Source organism: Anomaloglossus baeobatrachus, chromosome 6 (assembly GCF_048569485.1).
Source record: "Anomaloglossus baeobatrachus isolate aAnoBae1 chromosome 6, aAnoBae1.hap1, whole genome shotgun sequence".
Lineage (NCBI taxonomy): Eukaryota > Metazoa > Chordata > Amphibia > Anura > Aromobatidae > Anomaloglossus > Anomaloglossus baeobatrachus.
Genome location: NC_134358.1, coordinates 171281522 through 171300745, shown reverse-complemented (window position 1 = coordinate 171300745; position 19224 = coordinate 171281522). Strand labels below are relative to the sequence as shown.

Genomic DNA, 19224 nt, shown 5'->3' with positions numbered 1-19224 from the left:
TCTTGGGGCGTGTGTGAGTCCGCCACGAATCTGAGTTTCTTTGCGTCCTCTGAGTCCCTTTGGACGAGGTAAATGGTGTCTTGCCCGAACCTCGAAAGGACTGAAACCTCTGCTGCCACTTTTTCTGCTGAGGTTTGGATGTTCTGGGTTGTGGTAAAGAGGAGTCTTTACCCTTGGACTGCTTAATGATGTCAGCCAATGGCTCGCCAAACAGTCTATCTCTAGACAAAGGCAAACTGGTTAAACATTTTTTGGAACCAGCATCTGCTTTCCAGTCCTTTAACCACAAGGCTCTGCGCAAAACTACCGAATTGGCGGACGCCATTGAGGTGCGACTGGTAGATTCTAGGACCGCATTGATAGCGTAAGACGCAAACGCCGACATCTGCGTGGTAAGGTGCGCCACTTGCGGCACTGCTGGATGCATGATAGCATCCACTTTTGCTAAGCCAGCTGAAATAGCCTGGAGTGCCCATACGGCTGCGAATGCCGGAGCAAACGACGCGCCGATAGCTTCATAGACAGATTTTAACCAAAGGTCCATCTGTCTGTCATTGGCATCTTTAAGTGAAGCGCCATCTTCCACTGCAACTATGGATCTAGCTGCAAGTTTGGAAATCGGGGGGTCTACCTTTGGACACTGTGTCCAGCGCTTGACCACCTCAGGGGGGAAAGGGAAACGCGTATCTTTAGATCGTTTAGAGAAACGCCTTTCTGGGTGAGCGTCGTGCTTCTGGATTGATTCTCTGAAGTCAGAGTGATCTAACAAAGCACTCAATTTACGCTTGGGATAAAGGAAACGAAACTTCTCCTGCTCCGCAGCCGCCTCTTCTGCTGAAGGGGCTGGGGGAGAAATATCCAACAGCCTATTGATGGCTGAGATAAGGTCGTTCACCATGGCATCCCCATCCGGGGTATCCAGGTTGAGAGGGGTTCCAGGAGTGGATTCCTGATCACTCTCATCAGACACATCACAGGGAGACTGATTGTGCTGAGACCCTGAGCAGTGTGAAGACGTCGAGGGTCTTTCCCAGCGAGCTCGCTTAGGGTGGCTGGGGCCATCATCTGAGTCATAATCCTCGGCCTGTGAAGCCGGGGACCCCCCTGTGGGCTGGATACATTCCAAGTAAGGGGGACCTGAGGACAGAGGCCTCGCCGTGCCCAGAGACTGAGCCCCATGCATAGATTGCAAGGTTTCAAGTATTTTTGCCATAGAGACAGACATACTATCAGCAAAAACTGCAAAGTCTGTCCCTGTCACCGGGGCAGAACTTACAAGCGTCTCAGCCTGGGTCGCTACCTCTCCTGACTCCGGCTGGCGAAGCAGCACCGGGTCGGAGCATTGCACACAATGGGGGTCATCGGAGCCTGCTGGTAGATTAGCCCCACATGCAGCACACGCAGTATACACAGCCCTTTTTGCCTTGGCCGCCTTGCGTTTTGAGGATGACATGTTGCTGCTTCCACAGAGCGATCTGGGATATGCAGCCAGAAGCGCACCTCACAGTGCAAGAAATACAATATCTATATATCTGTACCCAGTACACTGATACACAGTGAGGCACTAGAGGGACCAGCACAGAAAAATCGCTTACCGCCCGCTTAAAAAGCGGGTGTGTGGTCGCCAGATAGCCCCTAGTCCAGGTCTCCCAGAGCCTTGCGTCCTTCCTCCAGCCAGGCATGCATGTAATGGCTGCCGGCGTCTCGAGAGAGGAAGGGGGGCGGGCCCTGGGCGTTCCTGGCCAAGAGCGGGAAGCCTGCTTCCCTCTGTGCCAAGTGAGAGGGCTGGAGCATGTAAATCAGGCTCCAGCCCTCGTCGCTGCTAGCGAACAGCGTCTCTCCCCTACCCTGAATGACAGGGTGGGGGCGGGAACGAATCGGAGCTGCCGGCGTCCTAGGCCCAAAAAGCCGGGGACTAAATTTATAACCGCCGCCGCCGTAAAAGCGCGGACGGCGGATCCCCGGCGCACCACAAGTCACAGCAGCGCCGCCCGGTCCAGAGGGGGTCGGCGCTGCGTTCCCATATACAAAAAAGTCCCCCAGTAATCTGTAGGGACACCAACTCCACGTTGCGGTCCCCGGCGCACTACAACACCCAGCCAGCCCGGAGTGTGTCTGTGCCTGCCGGGGACACAGAGTACCTGTATGATGCAGGGCCTGTCCCTGATCGTACTCCTGCTCCGAATCCATCAGGTTCTAATGGGTCTGTGGATGGAGCCCGGCATCAGAGCTGAGAGGCCGGCAGGATCCCACTTCCACAGAGCCCTACCAGGGGATGTGGAAGGAAAACAGCATGTCAGGCTCCAGCCCTGTACCAGCAATAGGTACCTCAACCTTACAACACCATCCAGGGGTGAGAAGGGAGCATGCTGGGGACACTATATGTGTCCTCTTTTCTTCCATCCGAAACAGTCAGCAGCTACTGCTGACTAAAATCTGTGGAGCTATGCATGGAATGTCTGACCTCCTTCGCACACAAAGCTAAAACTGGAGAACCCGTGATACCACGGGGGGGTATAGCCAGAGGGGGAGGGGCCTTGCACTTTTAATGTAGTGCTTTGTGTGGCCTCCAGAGGGCAGTAGCTATACCCCAATCGTCTGGGTCTCCCAATAGAGCGCTGAAGAAATGGGGCGAAGCCCACGTTGTGTTTTTTTTTTTTTTTAATTATTTCATGAAATTCATAAATAAAATCATTAAAAAAAATGATGTAGCGCTCCGCAGCATTTTTGATTCTCAGCGCAGATAAAGCAGACAGCTACGGGTTGCCACACCCAGCTGCCTGGCGTTACCTTGGCTGGCAATCAAAATACAGGGAAGCCCATTCATTTTCTTTATTTAAAAAAAAAATAGTTTAAAAAAAAACAAAAAAAAAAAACGACGTGGGGTCTCCCCATTTTTGATAGCCAGCTAGGGTAAAGCAGACGGCTGTAGCCTGAACACCACAGCTGGCAGCTTTACCATGGTTGGTGATCCAATGTGGAGGTCACCCCAGGCTCTTTTTTATACTTATTTTATAAATAATAATAATTACAAAAAAAAAAAGTAGGGTTCCCCCCAAATTGGATCACCAGCCAAGGTAAAGCGGACAGCTGTGGTCTGGTATTCTCAGGGTGGGAAGGTCCATAGTTATTGTCCCTTCACAGCCTAAAAATAGCAGGCCGCAAGCATCCCAGAAGTGGCGCATCCAATAGATGCGCCAATCCTGGCGCTTCACCCCAGCTCATCCCGTGCCCTGGTGCAGTGGCAAACGGGGTAATAAATGGAGTTGATACTAGCGGTAAGGTCACCTGACATCAAGCCTAGCAGTTTGTGATGTCATGGCGTCTATCAGATACCCGACATCACAAACTGTCAGTACTAACAAAAAAAAATAGACAAAAAAAAATTATTTGAAAAAACACTCCCCAAAACATTCTCTCTTTCACCAATTTATTGTAAGGAAAAAAAAATAAGGGGGTCCCGCGACGACTCTGGACCGTCTAGAATATGGGGGGACATGCTCAGAGAACGTATCTCCCATTTTCTAGGAGTGCAGACCCTCCATGTGAGGAGTGTGGGTGCAATGAATCTGCACCCACTCTCCCCGGGTCCACAGCAGCAGAGTCTATGTCGTAACTGTTGCTACCAAAGCTGCAATGCCCTACTCATGAGGTAAGGGCATGCGTAATCAGAAGAACTATACTAAATGCTGAATGAATACTAAACAACAGAGCTCGCTATTTAGACATGTTTTCTTGTGGCGTATAACGGACTCTCATGTTTGGTAGTTGTTCAGCAGGGCAACTATAAAATCAAATACCTCCATTTGGAAATGTAATATAGCTCTCCTGATCAACTATGTTCCTTACCTCATGAGCAGGGCATTGCAGTAGCTTACAGATGCATGGTTACCGCCACTCACTGTGTCTGAACACAGGAAGCTGAGCTGACAGCCGCTCTGTGCATGCGGCAGAGTCTATTGTGAAGGAGGGGAATCAATGCAGCACAGGTACCGTGGCACACCGGGGAACACCGGTGGGGTTATAGGATGTGACCTGGGAGGGCCTGGGGAGGAGTTTTCTGTCGCATGTGTCATGGCACATGCGACAGAAATCAGAGGAGTAGGTTGAATGCGGCCGGCGCGCTGCTGTGCGCGCGGCTATCTTGGATTTCCGGGAGGGGGTCGAGGGGGGCACTTTGCCGACACCGGGGGACCACAGGGGACCGGGGAGGAGGCTTATTTCCCATCTGACATGTTTCTTCATGCCAGATGGGAGATAAATAATTTTTTATCGGCGCTGTTATTTACTGTAACGTGATCATCGGTATACGGTGTATACCGGTGATCACGTGAGTGGGGGCCGGAAAAACCGGCCTGAATCATGATCTCCAGGGTCTCAGCTACCCCCTGAAACCCCGGAGATTTTCTGACGCTGGGAGGCGCTATTCATTTATTTCTGCCTGTTTATAAACGGCAGATCAGAATAAGGCTACATTCACACGACCGATCTGTTTTTGCGGTCCACAAAAAACGGTCCGTTTTTTTCACGGATGCATCTGTGTGGCATCCGTTTCCAATCCGTATACGGTCCGTTTGTCATCCGTGTGCCTTCCTTTTTTTGCGTACCGCAAAAAAACTGAAGGAGGGAAAATACATAAATTTACCCATGATCCATAGCTTCAACCTACATAAGGCGGTCACATGTTCACTCCAGTGCTATTTTCTACTGCTTTTCACAGCATAGAGCGCTTTGGTGATTTTCTTGTGCTTGTACACTTCATATCAGTCTTTTCTGTCATTATAATGGCAGAAGGCACATAATGCCCCACTCTCCTGCATTTTGTAATTTTGTACCCTTTGGTGCCTTTCATGTGGCACTAAGGGGTGCTTAGCCTTGTATTTAGCAAAAAAAAAAAATAAAAAAATGACGTTGGGTTCCCCCTATTTTTGATAGCCAGCGAGGGTAAAGCAGACGGCTGCAGCCTGCAGACCACAGCTGGCAGCTTCACCTTGGCTGGTAATCCAAAACTGAGGGCACCCCACACTGTTATTTTAAATTAAATAAATAATACATTTTTTTTAAAAAAAACACGTGGGGGTCCCCCCAAAATTGGATCACCAGCCAATGTAAAGCGGACAGCTGGGGTCTGATATTCTCAGACTAGGGAGGTCCATGGTTATTGGACTCTCCCCAGCCTAAAAATAGCAGGCCGCAACCGCCCCAGAAGTGGTGTATCCATTAGATCCGCCAATCCTGGTGCTTCACCCCAGCTCATCCAGTTGGCCTGGTGCGGTGGCAAACATGGTAGTATATGGGGTTAATTCCAGATGTGTAATGTCACCTGGCATCAAGCCCTGGGGTTCGTGATGTCAGGCGTCTATGAGATACCAGACATCACCAACCCAGTCAGTAATAAAAAAAAAATAGACAAACACATTTTTATTTGAAAAAACACTCCCCAAAAATTTCCCTCTTTCACCAATTTATTAGAAAGATAAACAAATCCAGGTCTGGTGTAATCCAAGGGGGTCCCACGACGATCCATACCATAGTCAATGTCCCAGTCAATGAAGAACAGAATGTTCCATATTGGCTGGGAGAGCAATGCAGTGACCTGAGCTAACATCAATAGGTCAGCCCAGGTCACTGCAGGGGATGACGAGCGCTGCTGTCATGAGGTTAGTGAGGTACATTACCTGCGGTGATTGCTGCACTCCGGATAGCAGAGCTGTCACTGAGTTCAATGACCGCCACCTTCACAAACCAAGTATCCTGACGTCACCGCTAGTGACGGTCTCGGGTCGGCAGCGAGAGGAGATGTGACAAGCGGCGGCCATGGAAGACAGTGACCGTGCTGACGTCAGGAGGGCAGAGCGCTTGTCATCCCCGTGGCTGCTGTCACTGCAGTGTGGGCAGCTGCGGACACTGCTAAGCGGGCAGCTGCGGACACACTACAGTGCGGGCATATGCCGACACTGCAGTGTGGGCAGCTGCGGACACCGTACAGTGCGGACAGCTGCGGGCACAGACTGCAGCGGCATCTGACGGAAGTGCTTCTGTGTGGCTTTCGGGGATTTTTGCACACGTAGCCAGGGTACACATCGGGTTACTAAGCAAAGCGCTTTGCTTGGATACCCGATATTTACCCTGGTTACCAGCTTACCGCAGGCTGCCAGCGATGGCTCCCTGCACACGTAGCTGTCAAAAGCCACGCTTTTGGTGATCGAACCGTTCTCGAACGTAACTTGAACTGCCGAACTTTTAGCAAATCGTTCGAGTTCGTCGAACGACTCGAACACCCCCCCAGAATCACTCGAACATGAAATTGACGAACCTCGAACCTCGCTAATCTCTACTTAAATAGGATTTGATGTGTTCTTATGCCTGATGGTCCTGAGGAAGGGAGCTGAGACTCCAGAAACGCGTAGACCTGTGCAAAATAAAAGATCCATTAATCTGAATACCTGAGAAGTGATCATTGGCGCGGCTGATAAAAACCTGATTTTCTTCTATTGTTCTCTGTTATCTGCCGTTTGGGTTGCTGCTGCCGTGATCCCAGTTTTCCATGCCTATATAGTAGTTGTGACTTTCACAATTTAATTTGGTGAGTATTACTGCTCCCTGTCTTTACCCCCTGTGTTATTGGGGTAAAACCCTATTGCACTTCTTTTCCACAGCTCTCTACTCATCGGCACAGGATTTTTAGAAATCCCGTCCACTATGCTTATAATGTACAACGTAGCGAAAACATACTACAGCCAAAACACTGCAAACACTAATCGTAGGCACGCACCCTTAGGCTATGTGCACACGTTGCTTTTTTTTCAGCGCGGAAAAAAACGCACCCTCTGGCAGAGGGGAGAATTGTAAACAATGCTTTTTGAAAAAACCGCATCGAAAACGCATGCGTTTTTCATGCATTTTTTTAGGTGCGTTTTTTAAGACTTGTCAGTGTTAATAAAGTTGGTTGAACACAGACCTTTGGAAAAAAAAACCTGTGATGTCATTTCCTTCTCCACATTCTGTTTGGATTAATGGGAGGGCTTGGAATGGAAGGAGCACCATTTGCATTTTGGAAAAGTTGAAATAAACTTCGCGCACCATGTCACATTAGCAGGGCCCCTTGGGTACCTATACGTCAGAAAACCCCCACAAGTGACCCCATTTTGGAATCTGCACCCCTCAAGGATTTTATTCAGGAGTATAGTAAGCATTTTGAATCCACAGCTACTTCACCCAAAATGTTGCTGTAGCAACAATATTCTCACTTTTAGGCTATGTGGCCGTGATCCAGCGACACGGCGTCTAGTACACAGTGTCAGCCTTCCTGCAGAGATGTGAGTGTTGTCCACGGGAGAAAGCAGCTGGCCATGCCCACGATTTGGGTTCAGGCTGCTGTGGACTTTAGCTCTATTCTACCTGCAGAGAGCACTCTCGTCTCCACAGCATAAATTGACATGCTGAGGCTCGGGAAGCCACGCCACCGGTCAGTTTATGCTGCGGAGAAAAGAAGCACAGTGGGCATGGGATCTCCAAAAATCCTTCCACTGTGATTCTACTGCACAACACAGCGTTATGGACGCAGGGAAAACACTCAGCGCCCAAAACGCTGCAAAACCTGATTGTAGGCACACAGCCAAAAAAGCATCAATGGATGAATGGATGTCAAATATATATAACGTCCCACCCCCGCCTGCATATTCTAAGCTGGCACCTTTAGTACCTTTCATGTGGCACTAAAGGGTGCCTAGCTTAGTATTTATCAAAATGAAAAAAATGGCGTGGGGTCCCCCCTATTTTTGATAGCCAGTCAGGGTAAAGCAGACAGCTGTAGCCGGCAAACCAAAGCTGGCAGCTTCATCTTGTCTGGTGATCAATTTGGAGGGCTCCCCGGGCTTTTTTTTTTAATTTATAAATAAAGAATTAAAAAAAAAAAATAACGTGGGGACCCCCCAAATTAGATCACCAGCCAAGGTGAAGCTGACAGCTGGGGTCTGGTATTCTCAGGGTGGGAAGAGCCATGGTTATTGGACTCTTCCCAGCCTAAAAATAGCAGGCCACAGCCGCCCCAGAAGTGGCGCATCCATTACATGCGCCAATCCTGGCGCTTCGCCCCAACTCATCCCGCGCCCTGGTGCGTTTGTCTAACGGGGTAATAAATGGGGTTGATAGCAGATGTGTAATGTCACCTGGCATCAAGCCCAGCAATTAGTGATGTCACGGCGTCTATCAGATACCAGACATAACTAATTGACAGTAAACAAAAGCAAAAAAAAAATGACAAAAATTTTTTTATTAGAAAAAACACTCCCCAAAATCATTCCCTTGTTCTCCAATTTAATAAAAAAATTTGAAAAAAATGGGTCCGCAGAAATCCATTTGGACGTCCCACGTCGGCTCTGGACCTTCTAGAATATGGGGGCACGTTCAGGGAACGTATCCCCCATTTTCTAGGAGGGCAGACCCTCCATTCGAGGAGAGTGGGTGCCAAAAATCTGCACCCACTCTCCCCGGGTCACAGCTGCAGAGTGCCAAGCAGCCAGCACAGCTCTCTGAACACAGTGCTGGCTGTCAGCTGCTCTGCTCATGTGACCGCACTGACCGGCGTCTGCTGTGAAGGAGGAGGGGGCCACGGGGGATCAGCGCTGCGACCGGACAGGTAAGGGGGAATACCGGGGGGAATAGGGGGTGACCTGGCAGGGCCTGGGGGGCATTTTTCTGTCGCATGTCTCAAGGCACATGCGACAGAAATCATAGGAGTAGGTTGCGGCCGGTGCGCTACTGTGCGCGCGGCCATGTTGGATTTTCGGGAGGGGGGTCGGGGCGGGCACTTTGGCGATACCGGGGGCTTTCCAGGACTTTGCCAGGAAGTGAGGTCAACAGGAAACCTCTTGACCTCACTTCCAGGTAAATGCCTGCGTTCTGGCATGCCGACAAAGCCTGCGGACCGCAACAAAAAAGCAGCTCACTGCGGTGTAGCTGCGTTCTGACCCACATCATTGATTCAATGGGGGAGAGAACGCAGCCACACCGCACAAAAGAAGTGACATGCTGCTTTTCTTTCCGCACCGATTTTTGGCATCCAAAACGCTGCGTTTAGAAACGCAGCGTGTGCACTGATTTTTCGGCTTTCTCATACACTTTGCTGGGAAAGCTGAACGCATGCAATTTGCCACTGAAACGCTGCGGTTCTAAACGCAGCGTTTCCGCGGTAAAAAACGCAACGTGTGCACACAGCCTTACTTAGCCATCTTATTTACAACCAAAGTTCTAAAATAGTTGCATGACAGCAAGTAGCAAAAATGCTGCTGTGTAGCCCAACCCTTATGTTTACTTAATGATTTCGCAATGTATTTATTTATTTTTAAATATAACAACAAAAGATCTTTACCACAATCTTAAGCCAGAGATTCGTGACTAAAGTGCGTGTTCCTACAGCTTTAACATTGGACACTGTTGGGGTAGCGGGGTTTGGAAGTGGAACTAATTTCACAGGCTTGTTGGCGACAACATCTATTAAATACTGGAAGAAAAAAATAACAAAAAAATGACAATTAAGTTAATGTGAAGGATCCATGCTGCAATGAACAAGACATACATCGACTTAAAGGGTTACCAACCTGTTCACTATAAAGTACAGTAGCCTTCTCAGCCATATACATAAACTGGATACAGTACTTTTCAACACGTTCAGGTATCATTTTATCCCTGCAGCCAAATAAAGTACAAACAACTATAAAGCTACAGACACCTTTGAATTACAGCAAAGTAACAAAGAAGCAGTAACTCAGAACAGAACAGAAAAGGTTACATTAATAGTCATCTTGATCCACCCAGGAGCAGCACCCTTGGAGGTGGGAGCCACATTGCTTTTCCACAACCTTTGTGCTACCAGTGATGTGGAAACCTCTGTATTTCTGTTAACAGGACGAACCTGAGTGGTGACTTGTGAGTTGAGTAGAAGCTTTTATTAGTGGCAATTTGAGGTACAGAACATTTTGGATCAGTTCCCATTTCTACTCTGACAGCTTCATCACTAAATAGGCAACAGAGATAATCTGGACTCTGACTTCTGTTCAATGGTATCCAGCTTTTAAGGTGTTAAAAAAAAAAACAAAGGGTGGGCGACTGCAATTTTATGCACGCCTAAAAAGATGGGCACAACTGGATCATAGGCCACAGAGAGTCCAAAGTGTCTCCACATGCCTCATTACAGGGAATCTTCCGTTGGCGGTTATGTCTGGATTTAGTTCAGAGATTTACACGAAAACCCAGATATAAGTGCTCAGTGTAGGATGAATGTGAGCCAAGCCATACTGCGATCTTTGGGAGGCAGAAAAAAAATGTATTTGTTACGCTAGTCACAGTGTGGTTTCAATGGAACCTGGCAGATGCAATATGCATCAAGAACCATGAGCATTTCTGGGTACGTATTGCTAATCCCTGCCTAACCATCCCTGTATCTGGTAGCATAGATAAAGGGATCTTTAGAAAAAGTATTTCTAAAGATCTTTTATCATATACTAATGAGGCCAGGGACTAGTCGCAAAGGCGTTTGTTCCCTAGGCTAGTCAACCCTCTTAGCATGCTAGCACGCCCCTGCTCTCCCACTATACATACATATACATATACTGTACACACACATATATAGATACATATATACATACATACACACACACACACACACACATATATTTGCTCTAAAAATATAGAAATATGAGGGGGCGGGACCTGACCGGGCATGAGAGGGGATCATAGGAGAGCTCTCGGGGAGGCTGCAAATTACTGATTCCACTGGGCCCACAAGACTGCAGTTTTCCGCTACATAGGCACCTGACACCTCTCTGACTCTATTGCATACCTCACAGTGCGGAGCCATGACCGGAGGGATCAGCAGACGGCAGCGGGAAGCAGCAGCCACGGAGCGGGGAAAGTTCCAAAATGGCGCCGGCCAGCAAACGGCCAAGGAGGGAAGGAGTGCGGCAGTAAAGCTGGCGGGATTTGCAAGGGCTCCTGGTGGTGGGGGAACCCCCTCCACTGATGAGGTACTACAGAGCCCAGCAGACTCGGGCAAGCCCAGGGCATCGCAAAGCCCAGTGGAGTTGAGCAGGCAGGAGGCACCACAGGGCTCAGCAAGCTCAAGTCAGCATGGAGCACCACGGATCCCAGCAGACTCGAGCAAGTATGGGGTATCAAGAAGCCCTGCAATCTCGGGCAAGCAAGGGGCAACACAAGGCCCAGCAGACTTGAGCAAGCACAGAGCACCACAAAGCCCGGCAAGCTCAAGCAGGCACGGAGCACCACAAAGCCCAGTAGGCTCGGACAGGCAAGGATCACTAATCAATCTCAGCCAGTATGCTGTGTTAATGGAGGAGGGTGAGGAGGGCAGTGTATCGACTATGGGGGAGGTGATGGCCCCACTGCTGCAAAATGGTCAGACACCTGCCACAACAGAGTCACAGGCCATCATGGGAGATGTGAGCTTTCAAGGTGAGGAGCCCACGCTGAAGGAAGTGTTATCTGCTATTAAGCAATTTGGCACCACTATGCTCTCCCTAAAATACCCAGATGGGACAAATCAGAGAGGAAATATCTCACATAAGTCAAAGCTTGCAAAAAGCCTCCAATAGAATGGCAGCTTCAGAAGGAAGAATAAGTGACTTGGAAGACAAGTTGCCACAAGTGTCTAGGAAGGTGAGCGGTCATGAACAACAGCTGGCAGTCCTGATGAACAAAACTGATGACTTAGAAAACAGGCTGAGGAGGAACAATATGAGAGTGATCGGAATCCCGGAGAAGACGGAAGGTACAAACCCATCCGAATTTTTCGAGAAATGGCTGCACAAGATATTTGGTGATGAGGTTCTTTCACGACTCTACGCAGTTGAACGGGCACACAGAGTCCCCACAAGACCATTGCCACCGGAAGCCCCTCCGATACCGGTTTTGATTAAACTGCTCCACTATAGAGATACCATCCTACGCGCAGCCCGCAACAAGGGAGACGTCATGGTCAACGGTCACAGAGATTTCATTTTTCCCGGACTTTTCCGTGGAGATATTGAAGCGAAGGGCGTGCTTCACTGAGGTAAAGCGTCGCTTAAGGGCTCTGCATATCTCCTACTCCATGCTGTACCCAGCGAGGCTTAGAGTGGCAGCACTAAATGAGATCTTTTTGTTTGAAAATTCGACGGATGCCCTCCGGTGGCTGGATCTGAACAAGCAGCGAATCAAACAACCTCTGTAATAATGAGGAGGAGGGAGAGGAAGAACCCTGGTGCTGCTTAAATTAAATTACAACCTCTGATACAAAGAGAAGGAATCCTGGGGTTGTTTAGTTTTGCGGAAATAAGAAAATATTCCCCCCCCCCTTTTTTTTTCTTTTCTTGTAAGGTCAAGTGCCACCGATCAATAATCGGTAGATATTGGCGGCACGGTGGCTCAGTGATTTAAACTGCAGTCTTGCAGCGCTGGGGTCCTGGGTTCAAATCCCACCAAGGACAACTGCAAGGAGTTTGTATGTTCTCCCCATGTTTGCGTAGGTTTCCTCCGGGTTCTCCGCTTTCCTCCCACACTCCAAAGACATACAGTTAGGGACTCTAGATTGTGAGCCCCAATGGGGACAGAGCTGCCAATGTATGTAAAGTGTTGTGGAATTAATAGTGCTATATAAATGAATTATTATTATATTCACGGCTGCAGGATTGTTTCCTTTTGTTCTTCTCCAGAACCAATATGGCCCAGTGGTCACAGAATTTGGCTATGTCATTTTGAGGAGGCGGCGTCTCCGGGGCCGATCCCCCCTTTTTTCTTTGTCGTACCCTCTTTCTTTTTGAGTTTCATGCCAGGTTGCAGGATGAACTGGTGTCCTCTGTTTGGCTTCAATGTTTTTGTAGGTATTGTTTCGGTTGTGTTTTATGGGAAACTAAGTATGTATGATGTTGCTAATGTCGTAGTTCTGTACATGATCCTGTCCTCTAAGGTCCTTAGGTCTGAGACCAAGAGCGTATGATGTCATTGGGGGATCGTAGGGAGTGCACAATGTTTCTACTTGTCTGGTATGGCGGGGAAGGTTAACATCTTAACGTGAAATGTTCGTGATCTGGGCGATCCCACAATGAGGGCGGCGGTTATGGATTTTGTCAGGGATCATTTTCCTGCCATAGTCTGTCTACAGGAAACCCACTTAGATGTGGAAAAAACAATATACCTGAATAGATCATGGATTAGCTATAGTTACCATTCTACTTTTTCATCTTACATCTTTCATCTTAGAACCATCCTGTTTGAACCCATTGCATCAAAAGTAGACAGGGAGGGGAGGTTTCTCTGGGTCCGTTGTAAAATTCTGAACAAAGAGCTGTTACTAATAGGGATATACATCCCTCCACCCTATAATAATGGGGTCATAAAGATAGTGGTGGAGGCTATGCAGGAGAATTCGGGTGTACAGGTGCTATGTATGGGGGATTTCAACAACACTATTCACCCATGTTGGGACAAATTGAACAAGGTGATTTCCTCTCTGATTCATTTTGACCAGTCCGGCTTTATGCCCTCTAGATCTACAGCGGTTAACATCAGGCGTTTTCACCTCAATTTACAACTTCCAGTAGATAATCCGGGGGACAGGGTTATCTGTTCCCTAGATGCAGCCACAGAGTTCGATTCTATTGAATGGAACTTTCTGTGGGCGGTTCTTTGTAAGTTTGGGCTGGGTGAGGACTTTATCTCCTGGGTAAAATTATTTTACGGCGGGCCCACTGTCAGAATTCGTATTAATAGCAGGCTTACTCCAACATTTAATTTGGCTATGGGCACTCGTCAGGAGTGTCCTCTCTCACCTCTTCTGTTTGTAATGGTTATAGAGCCCATGGCTGAGATTCTGTGCAGACATCCAAATATAGCGGGTTTCAGAAGAGGGGATCGGGAGGAAAAAGTGGCTCTATATGCAGATGATACTCTCCTTTTTCTGTCAGATGAATCGGTCTCATTACCATTGGCCATGGAGTTGATTCAGAAGTTTGGGAGATATGCCGGGCTAACAATAAATTGAGGGAAGTCTGTATTACTCACTGTAGATAGCTTGGATAATATCCCTAGATATGTTTCTTCAGGACTACAAATCTCCTCGCAATATCAATACTTGGGAATTAACGTTACCGCCAGAGTGAACGATTATACTAAACTCAAACTAAACCCGATCCTTAACAAATTTAAGGATAAAGTTGACATATGGACCCGGCTACCACTGTCAGTGGTGGGACGGGCGAACCTGGTAAAAATGATTTGGATGCCCCAGCTGTTGTACGTCCTACATAATTCTCCACACTGGATACCCCAGAGTTTTGTCTATAAAGTTAACACACTTTTTAGGGAACTGATTTGGGGACGGCGTAGTCCAAGAATTAAATTAGAAACGTTACAGAGTAACAAACAGAATGGAGAACTCTCAGTGCCGAATCCATGGGTGTACTTTGCAGCTGCCCAAATGCAACATATCCAAGGGTGGGATGACCCGGGGGGAGGCCCGCAAAGAGCTTTATTGCAGCAACACTTAAAGTAATCTAGTCTCTGAGGTTCTGGAATCAGGTAGATTTCACTCGTCTTCGGAAACTACGCCTACCCTTCTGTGATACATAAGTTATGGGATAAAATTAAAGATATGCAGGACATCATGGGGCCTTCGCAGTTTACCTGTCTTGGATACCCCATGGCTGCCCAACCTAAATAAATTAGAGGGGTTTGGAAGCTGGAGGGGGAGAGGGTTGGTCAGACTTGCGCAGCTACTGGACAGGGATAGCTTTAAAGAGTTCTCCACGCTACAATTAGAGTTTGGTTTTTTGAATGGCAAATTCTATAAATACCTCCACTTAAGACATGCATACCGTGCTGAAGACCGTATAGCCGGCCAGGTGATCCAATGCAATAGAATAATTCAGAGAATAGCTTTCTCAAATGGTTCATATGGTTTAATATCTGTATTGTATGGTGAAGTACTGGACAGGTTATTAATGCATCACTCACGGAACTCTAAAGGGAGATGGGAACAGGAGCTGGGTCCTATTGAGGACAATCAATGGGCGGAAATATTGGAAAGAATACCCGATCTGTCTCTGGGGGAAGCTCACAGATTGTCTCAGCTGTATGTGATTCATCGAGTCTACCCAAAATTTCTATTTGACATAGGTGCGAGGCCGGACCCCACTTGTCCACAATGTGGGGTGGACTCAGCGTCCTTGCTCCACATGTTGTGGTCTTGCCCTAGCTTGGAGGTGTTTTGGAGAGGCGTGACTTCAATCATTAATATAGTGTTTACCATAGATCTGAGCCTCACCCCCTTTGTATGTATCCTGGGTTATATCGAAGACCTGAAGATGGAGGAGGGTAAAGTGGCGGTTGCCCGTATGTTATATATGGCAAGGAAATTAATAGCACAATATTGGATCTCAGACCAGGTTCCAACCACATCAGAGTTTGTTAACAAGATCAATTGGATGGTAAACCTGGAGAAGGGAATATATTTAAAAAAATAATTGTATGGCCAAATTTGAAAAGATCTGGGTCCCGTGGATAGACGACTCCGGTCTGGCATTTAGGGATTTATTTAGGTTCCGATTAGGCTTATTTTAAACCATGGCATAAATAACTGAAATGTTGTATGGATGTGGGAACTTTAATTTCCTTCTATGGACTCATTGGTTGCTTTCGTCTAACTTTTGGCATGCATGTTGTTAATCGGGATGAGAATGTTGATGATCCTGGTCCTCTCGTCTACCTTTTGGACATTGTATTGTCTAAAGAGAACTATGACATCTATTCATCACATGTGGTGAACAGTCAAATACGTGATTTTTTTTTTTTCTTTTCACTTGGGGGGGGGGGGAGGGAGAAATGGGGATTTTGGGGTTATGTAGACCCTGATTTTTTCTGATGTATTGTATAAAATCTTTAAATAAAAACATTTTGGTTTAAAAAAAAAAAAAAACCACAAACTAGAAATATACATTTTTTTTAGATTATTAAAAAATTGACAAGTACAACTCTATCTATCTATCTATATCAGCTGTTGTTCTGTACAAAACACCCAATGTTCTGGTTTATCAAGTCAAGTAGGGAAAAAAGGACATTATCCTTACCTGAAATAAAAGCAGCCATCTTTATCTCCATCTCTTGGTTTATTGCAGTTAAACACTGTTGCCTAGGAAAATAAATATTAATGCATAATTAAAAGCACTGGTTACAAAATAGTTGTCCAGTGATATAGGTAAAATGCAATTTAGTGTTTCTCCAGTGGGTTGTGCCATCTCAGCATTTTTTAAGCTTCTACAGAAAGGAACACACATGCACGTCCATCAGCCCTGCAGGTAGCAGACATTTTTGGCAAAGCCCCTTTTAAGTATCTTAATAACAGGACACATTTAGTCCAGTTCTTTTTCTTTCCTTACTGAGCAAAATTGTAAAGGTTTATCAATATGTTAAGCATATTTATAATACTTGTAATGGAATCCAGCTCACCCACGCCTGACCTCACCGCACCTCAGACACGGATGCGGCCCTGCCCCGGCCGCAGCAATGAGAAATGAAGGAAAGCGATCCAGCTGAGTGACCAGGTGATTTATTCAGTGCAATACAGACATGGCATAGTCGTGGTTAAAAATCATATTCAAAGTTTAGTTACGCGTTAATCCTTCCTGACCAGGCGATTTTTCGTTTTAGTGCTTTTGTTTTTCCTCCCCTTATACCAAGGAGCCACTTGTATGTTTTATAAATAACTTTTATTTGGCTTTTTGAGCTGACGATCAAACATACATAATAAATGAACTAACATTTAACAGAACAATTTACAATCTTTAATTACGAAAAGGAAAGATGGGGGTGGGGAGAGGAACATTTTCACAATAAATACATGTACATTAGTAAATAAATCCACTTAAAGAAACGTTTCCCCGACTACTTTATAATAAGAATATAGAATTAAATTAACATTAAAAATAAGCAAGAAATATGATCCTCTACATCAGCACGATTATGTAGATATAAAAAAATATAGTATTCGTTTTGAATGGGGGGGGGCAATTCAGTAATTAGTTAAAAAAAAAAATTTTTTTTTGCTTGTGTTATTTTCTAAGAGCTTTAACAATTTTAATTTTTGAGAGTTTGAGTTGTGTAAGTTCGTGCCCTGAGACGATGCTTTCGTAAATAACTGCAATCATTCACTTCCTATAATCATCAAATTCATCTTTTTAGTTCTGGATTTCTTTGTACTATGAATTAAATTAAACTATGGGCCAAAAGCAAAACACTTCCAGAGTTGGGTTGGCGGTGTTTTTTATTATTCTCTGTGAACAATACAGCTTAGAATGCTGACTAAGTCAAATTTGAGATGAACAAACACTGCCCCCAGCACTGACAAAGCGGGTCATCAGACAGACAAGCACAGCGTGATACTCACCACAGGGATTTTCACGTCATTTTCCATGCCCCAATTCGAGCCTAAGGTTCGATCAGCTCTACTCACACCTCTCAACTGGAATTTTGGACCACTGCTTTAGCAAACTGATCCAGGTCTCTCATATTTGAAAGGCACCTTTTCACAACAGCAATTTTAAGATCTCTCCACAGGTATTCAATGGGATTTAGAGCCGCAGTAATTGCTGCCACTTCAGAAGCGTCCAGTGCTTTGTTTCCATCTATTTATGGGTACTTCTTGAAGTATGTTTGGGGTCATTGTCCTGCTGGAAGATCCATGACCTTGGACACAAACTCCGCTTTCTGACATTGCCACACGAAATCCTTTGGTGATCTTCAGATTTCATGATGCTTTGCACACAGTGAAGGCACCCAGTACCAGAGGCAGCAAAACAACTCCAAAACAGCACAGATGGGATCATGCAGATAAAGGCATAGTAAGAAAAGACTCTGTCAGGCAAATTCATTGGATTTAGGGTATGTGTCCACAATCACTGTTAGCAGTGTCTTGGATGCAGAATGTTTTCGCTGCATCCAAAACGCATATTCTTGCAGAAATGCGAGTGTTCTGATCAGGAGAACATCGCGGAAAAAATGCTGTCACAGTAATCCTGATTGTGGGAATGTATGTGTTCTCAAGCACAGGACGCTAGAGTCTCAACAAGAAAAATTACGCTGCATCCAGAACGCCAAGAAGCTTGATTGTGGGCAGATAACCTAAGAGATCAGCTGCTAAAGTACCACTATAAGGTAGTAAACAGGTATTTGAAATTGCTGGTGCCTCTGGAGTTCTGAAAACCTCAAGTTGGAGGATCCTCCAGAGGCTTGCAGTTGTGCATAAACCTACTTTTCGCCCACTCCTAAACAAGGCTCACAAGCAGAAACAGTTGCAGTTGTCCCAGATATACATACAGACTAATTTTAAAACTGTCTTTACTGATGAGTGTCTTGCAACACTGGATGGTCCAGATAGATGTAGTAGTGGATGGTTGATGGATTGCCACCATGTTCAAACAAGATCGCAATGTCAGCAAGGAGGTGGCAGTGTCATGTTTTGGGCCGGAATCATGGGAAAAGAGGTGGTATGCCCAGTGTATGGTCAGTGAAGGTGTGAAAATGACCTTGGCAAAGTTTGTAGAATTTCTGACTGACCACTTCCTTCCATGGTAGCAAAATCATCTTCATGCATGACAATGCACCATCTCATGCTGCAAAGAATACCTGAGTTAATGGCTGCTATGGGCATAAAAAAAGATCTCAACCCTATTGAGAGCCTTTGGAGTATCGTCAAGCAAAAGATCAATGAGGATGGGAGGCAGTCCTCATCAAAACAGCAGCTCTGGGAGGCTATTCTGACACGCTGCAAAGAAATTCAAATAGAAACTATTCTAAAAACCACAGCTTCAATGGATACAAGAAGTGTGAAAATGATATTAACAAAGGGGTCATATTTTAACATTTGGCTTGGCTTGTTAAGAGGTTTTTGATTGGAAAAGTAGTTGATTTCAGTAAAAACTTCTTAATGCTGCAAATTCAACAAATAACTATTTTCACTTCTTTACTATTTATATAAAAGGTTAGGAAACTGTGATGTGCATAATAATTTCAAAAAGTACATTTTGAGCTTTTTAGTTTAAAAAAAAAAAAAAGGTGTTATCAATTGGAGGTTTGTCCAATAAAATTTGATTTACACTTTATCTTACACTTTTGCATCAAACATTTAGGAAAATCAGATAAATAAATGCATTTGCATAATAATTTGGAATGCAG

At 46.0% G+C, this 19224-nt stretch overlaps 1 protein-coding gene across 1 annotated transcript in view; it reads right to left on the bottom strand.

Moving 5' to 3' along the window:
* SMCHD1 (structural maintenance of chromosomes flexible hinge domain containing 1) overlaps nt 1-19224 on the bottom strand; it is a 437194-nt gene that overhangs the window by 78064 nt on the left and 339906 nt on the right. Inside the window, exons 31-33 of the mRNA XM_075316053.1 lie at nt 16122-16183; nt 9603-9690; nt 9374-9505 (exon numbers count right to left, since the gene is read on the bottom strand). Of these exons, the coding sequence (XP_075172168.1) occupies nt 9374-9505; nt 9603-9690; nt 16122-16183 (282 nt within the window). The remainder of the gene's footprint in view (nt 1-9373; nt 9506-9602; nt 9691-16121; nt 16184-19224) is intronic.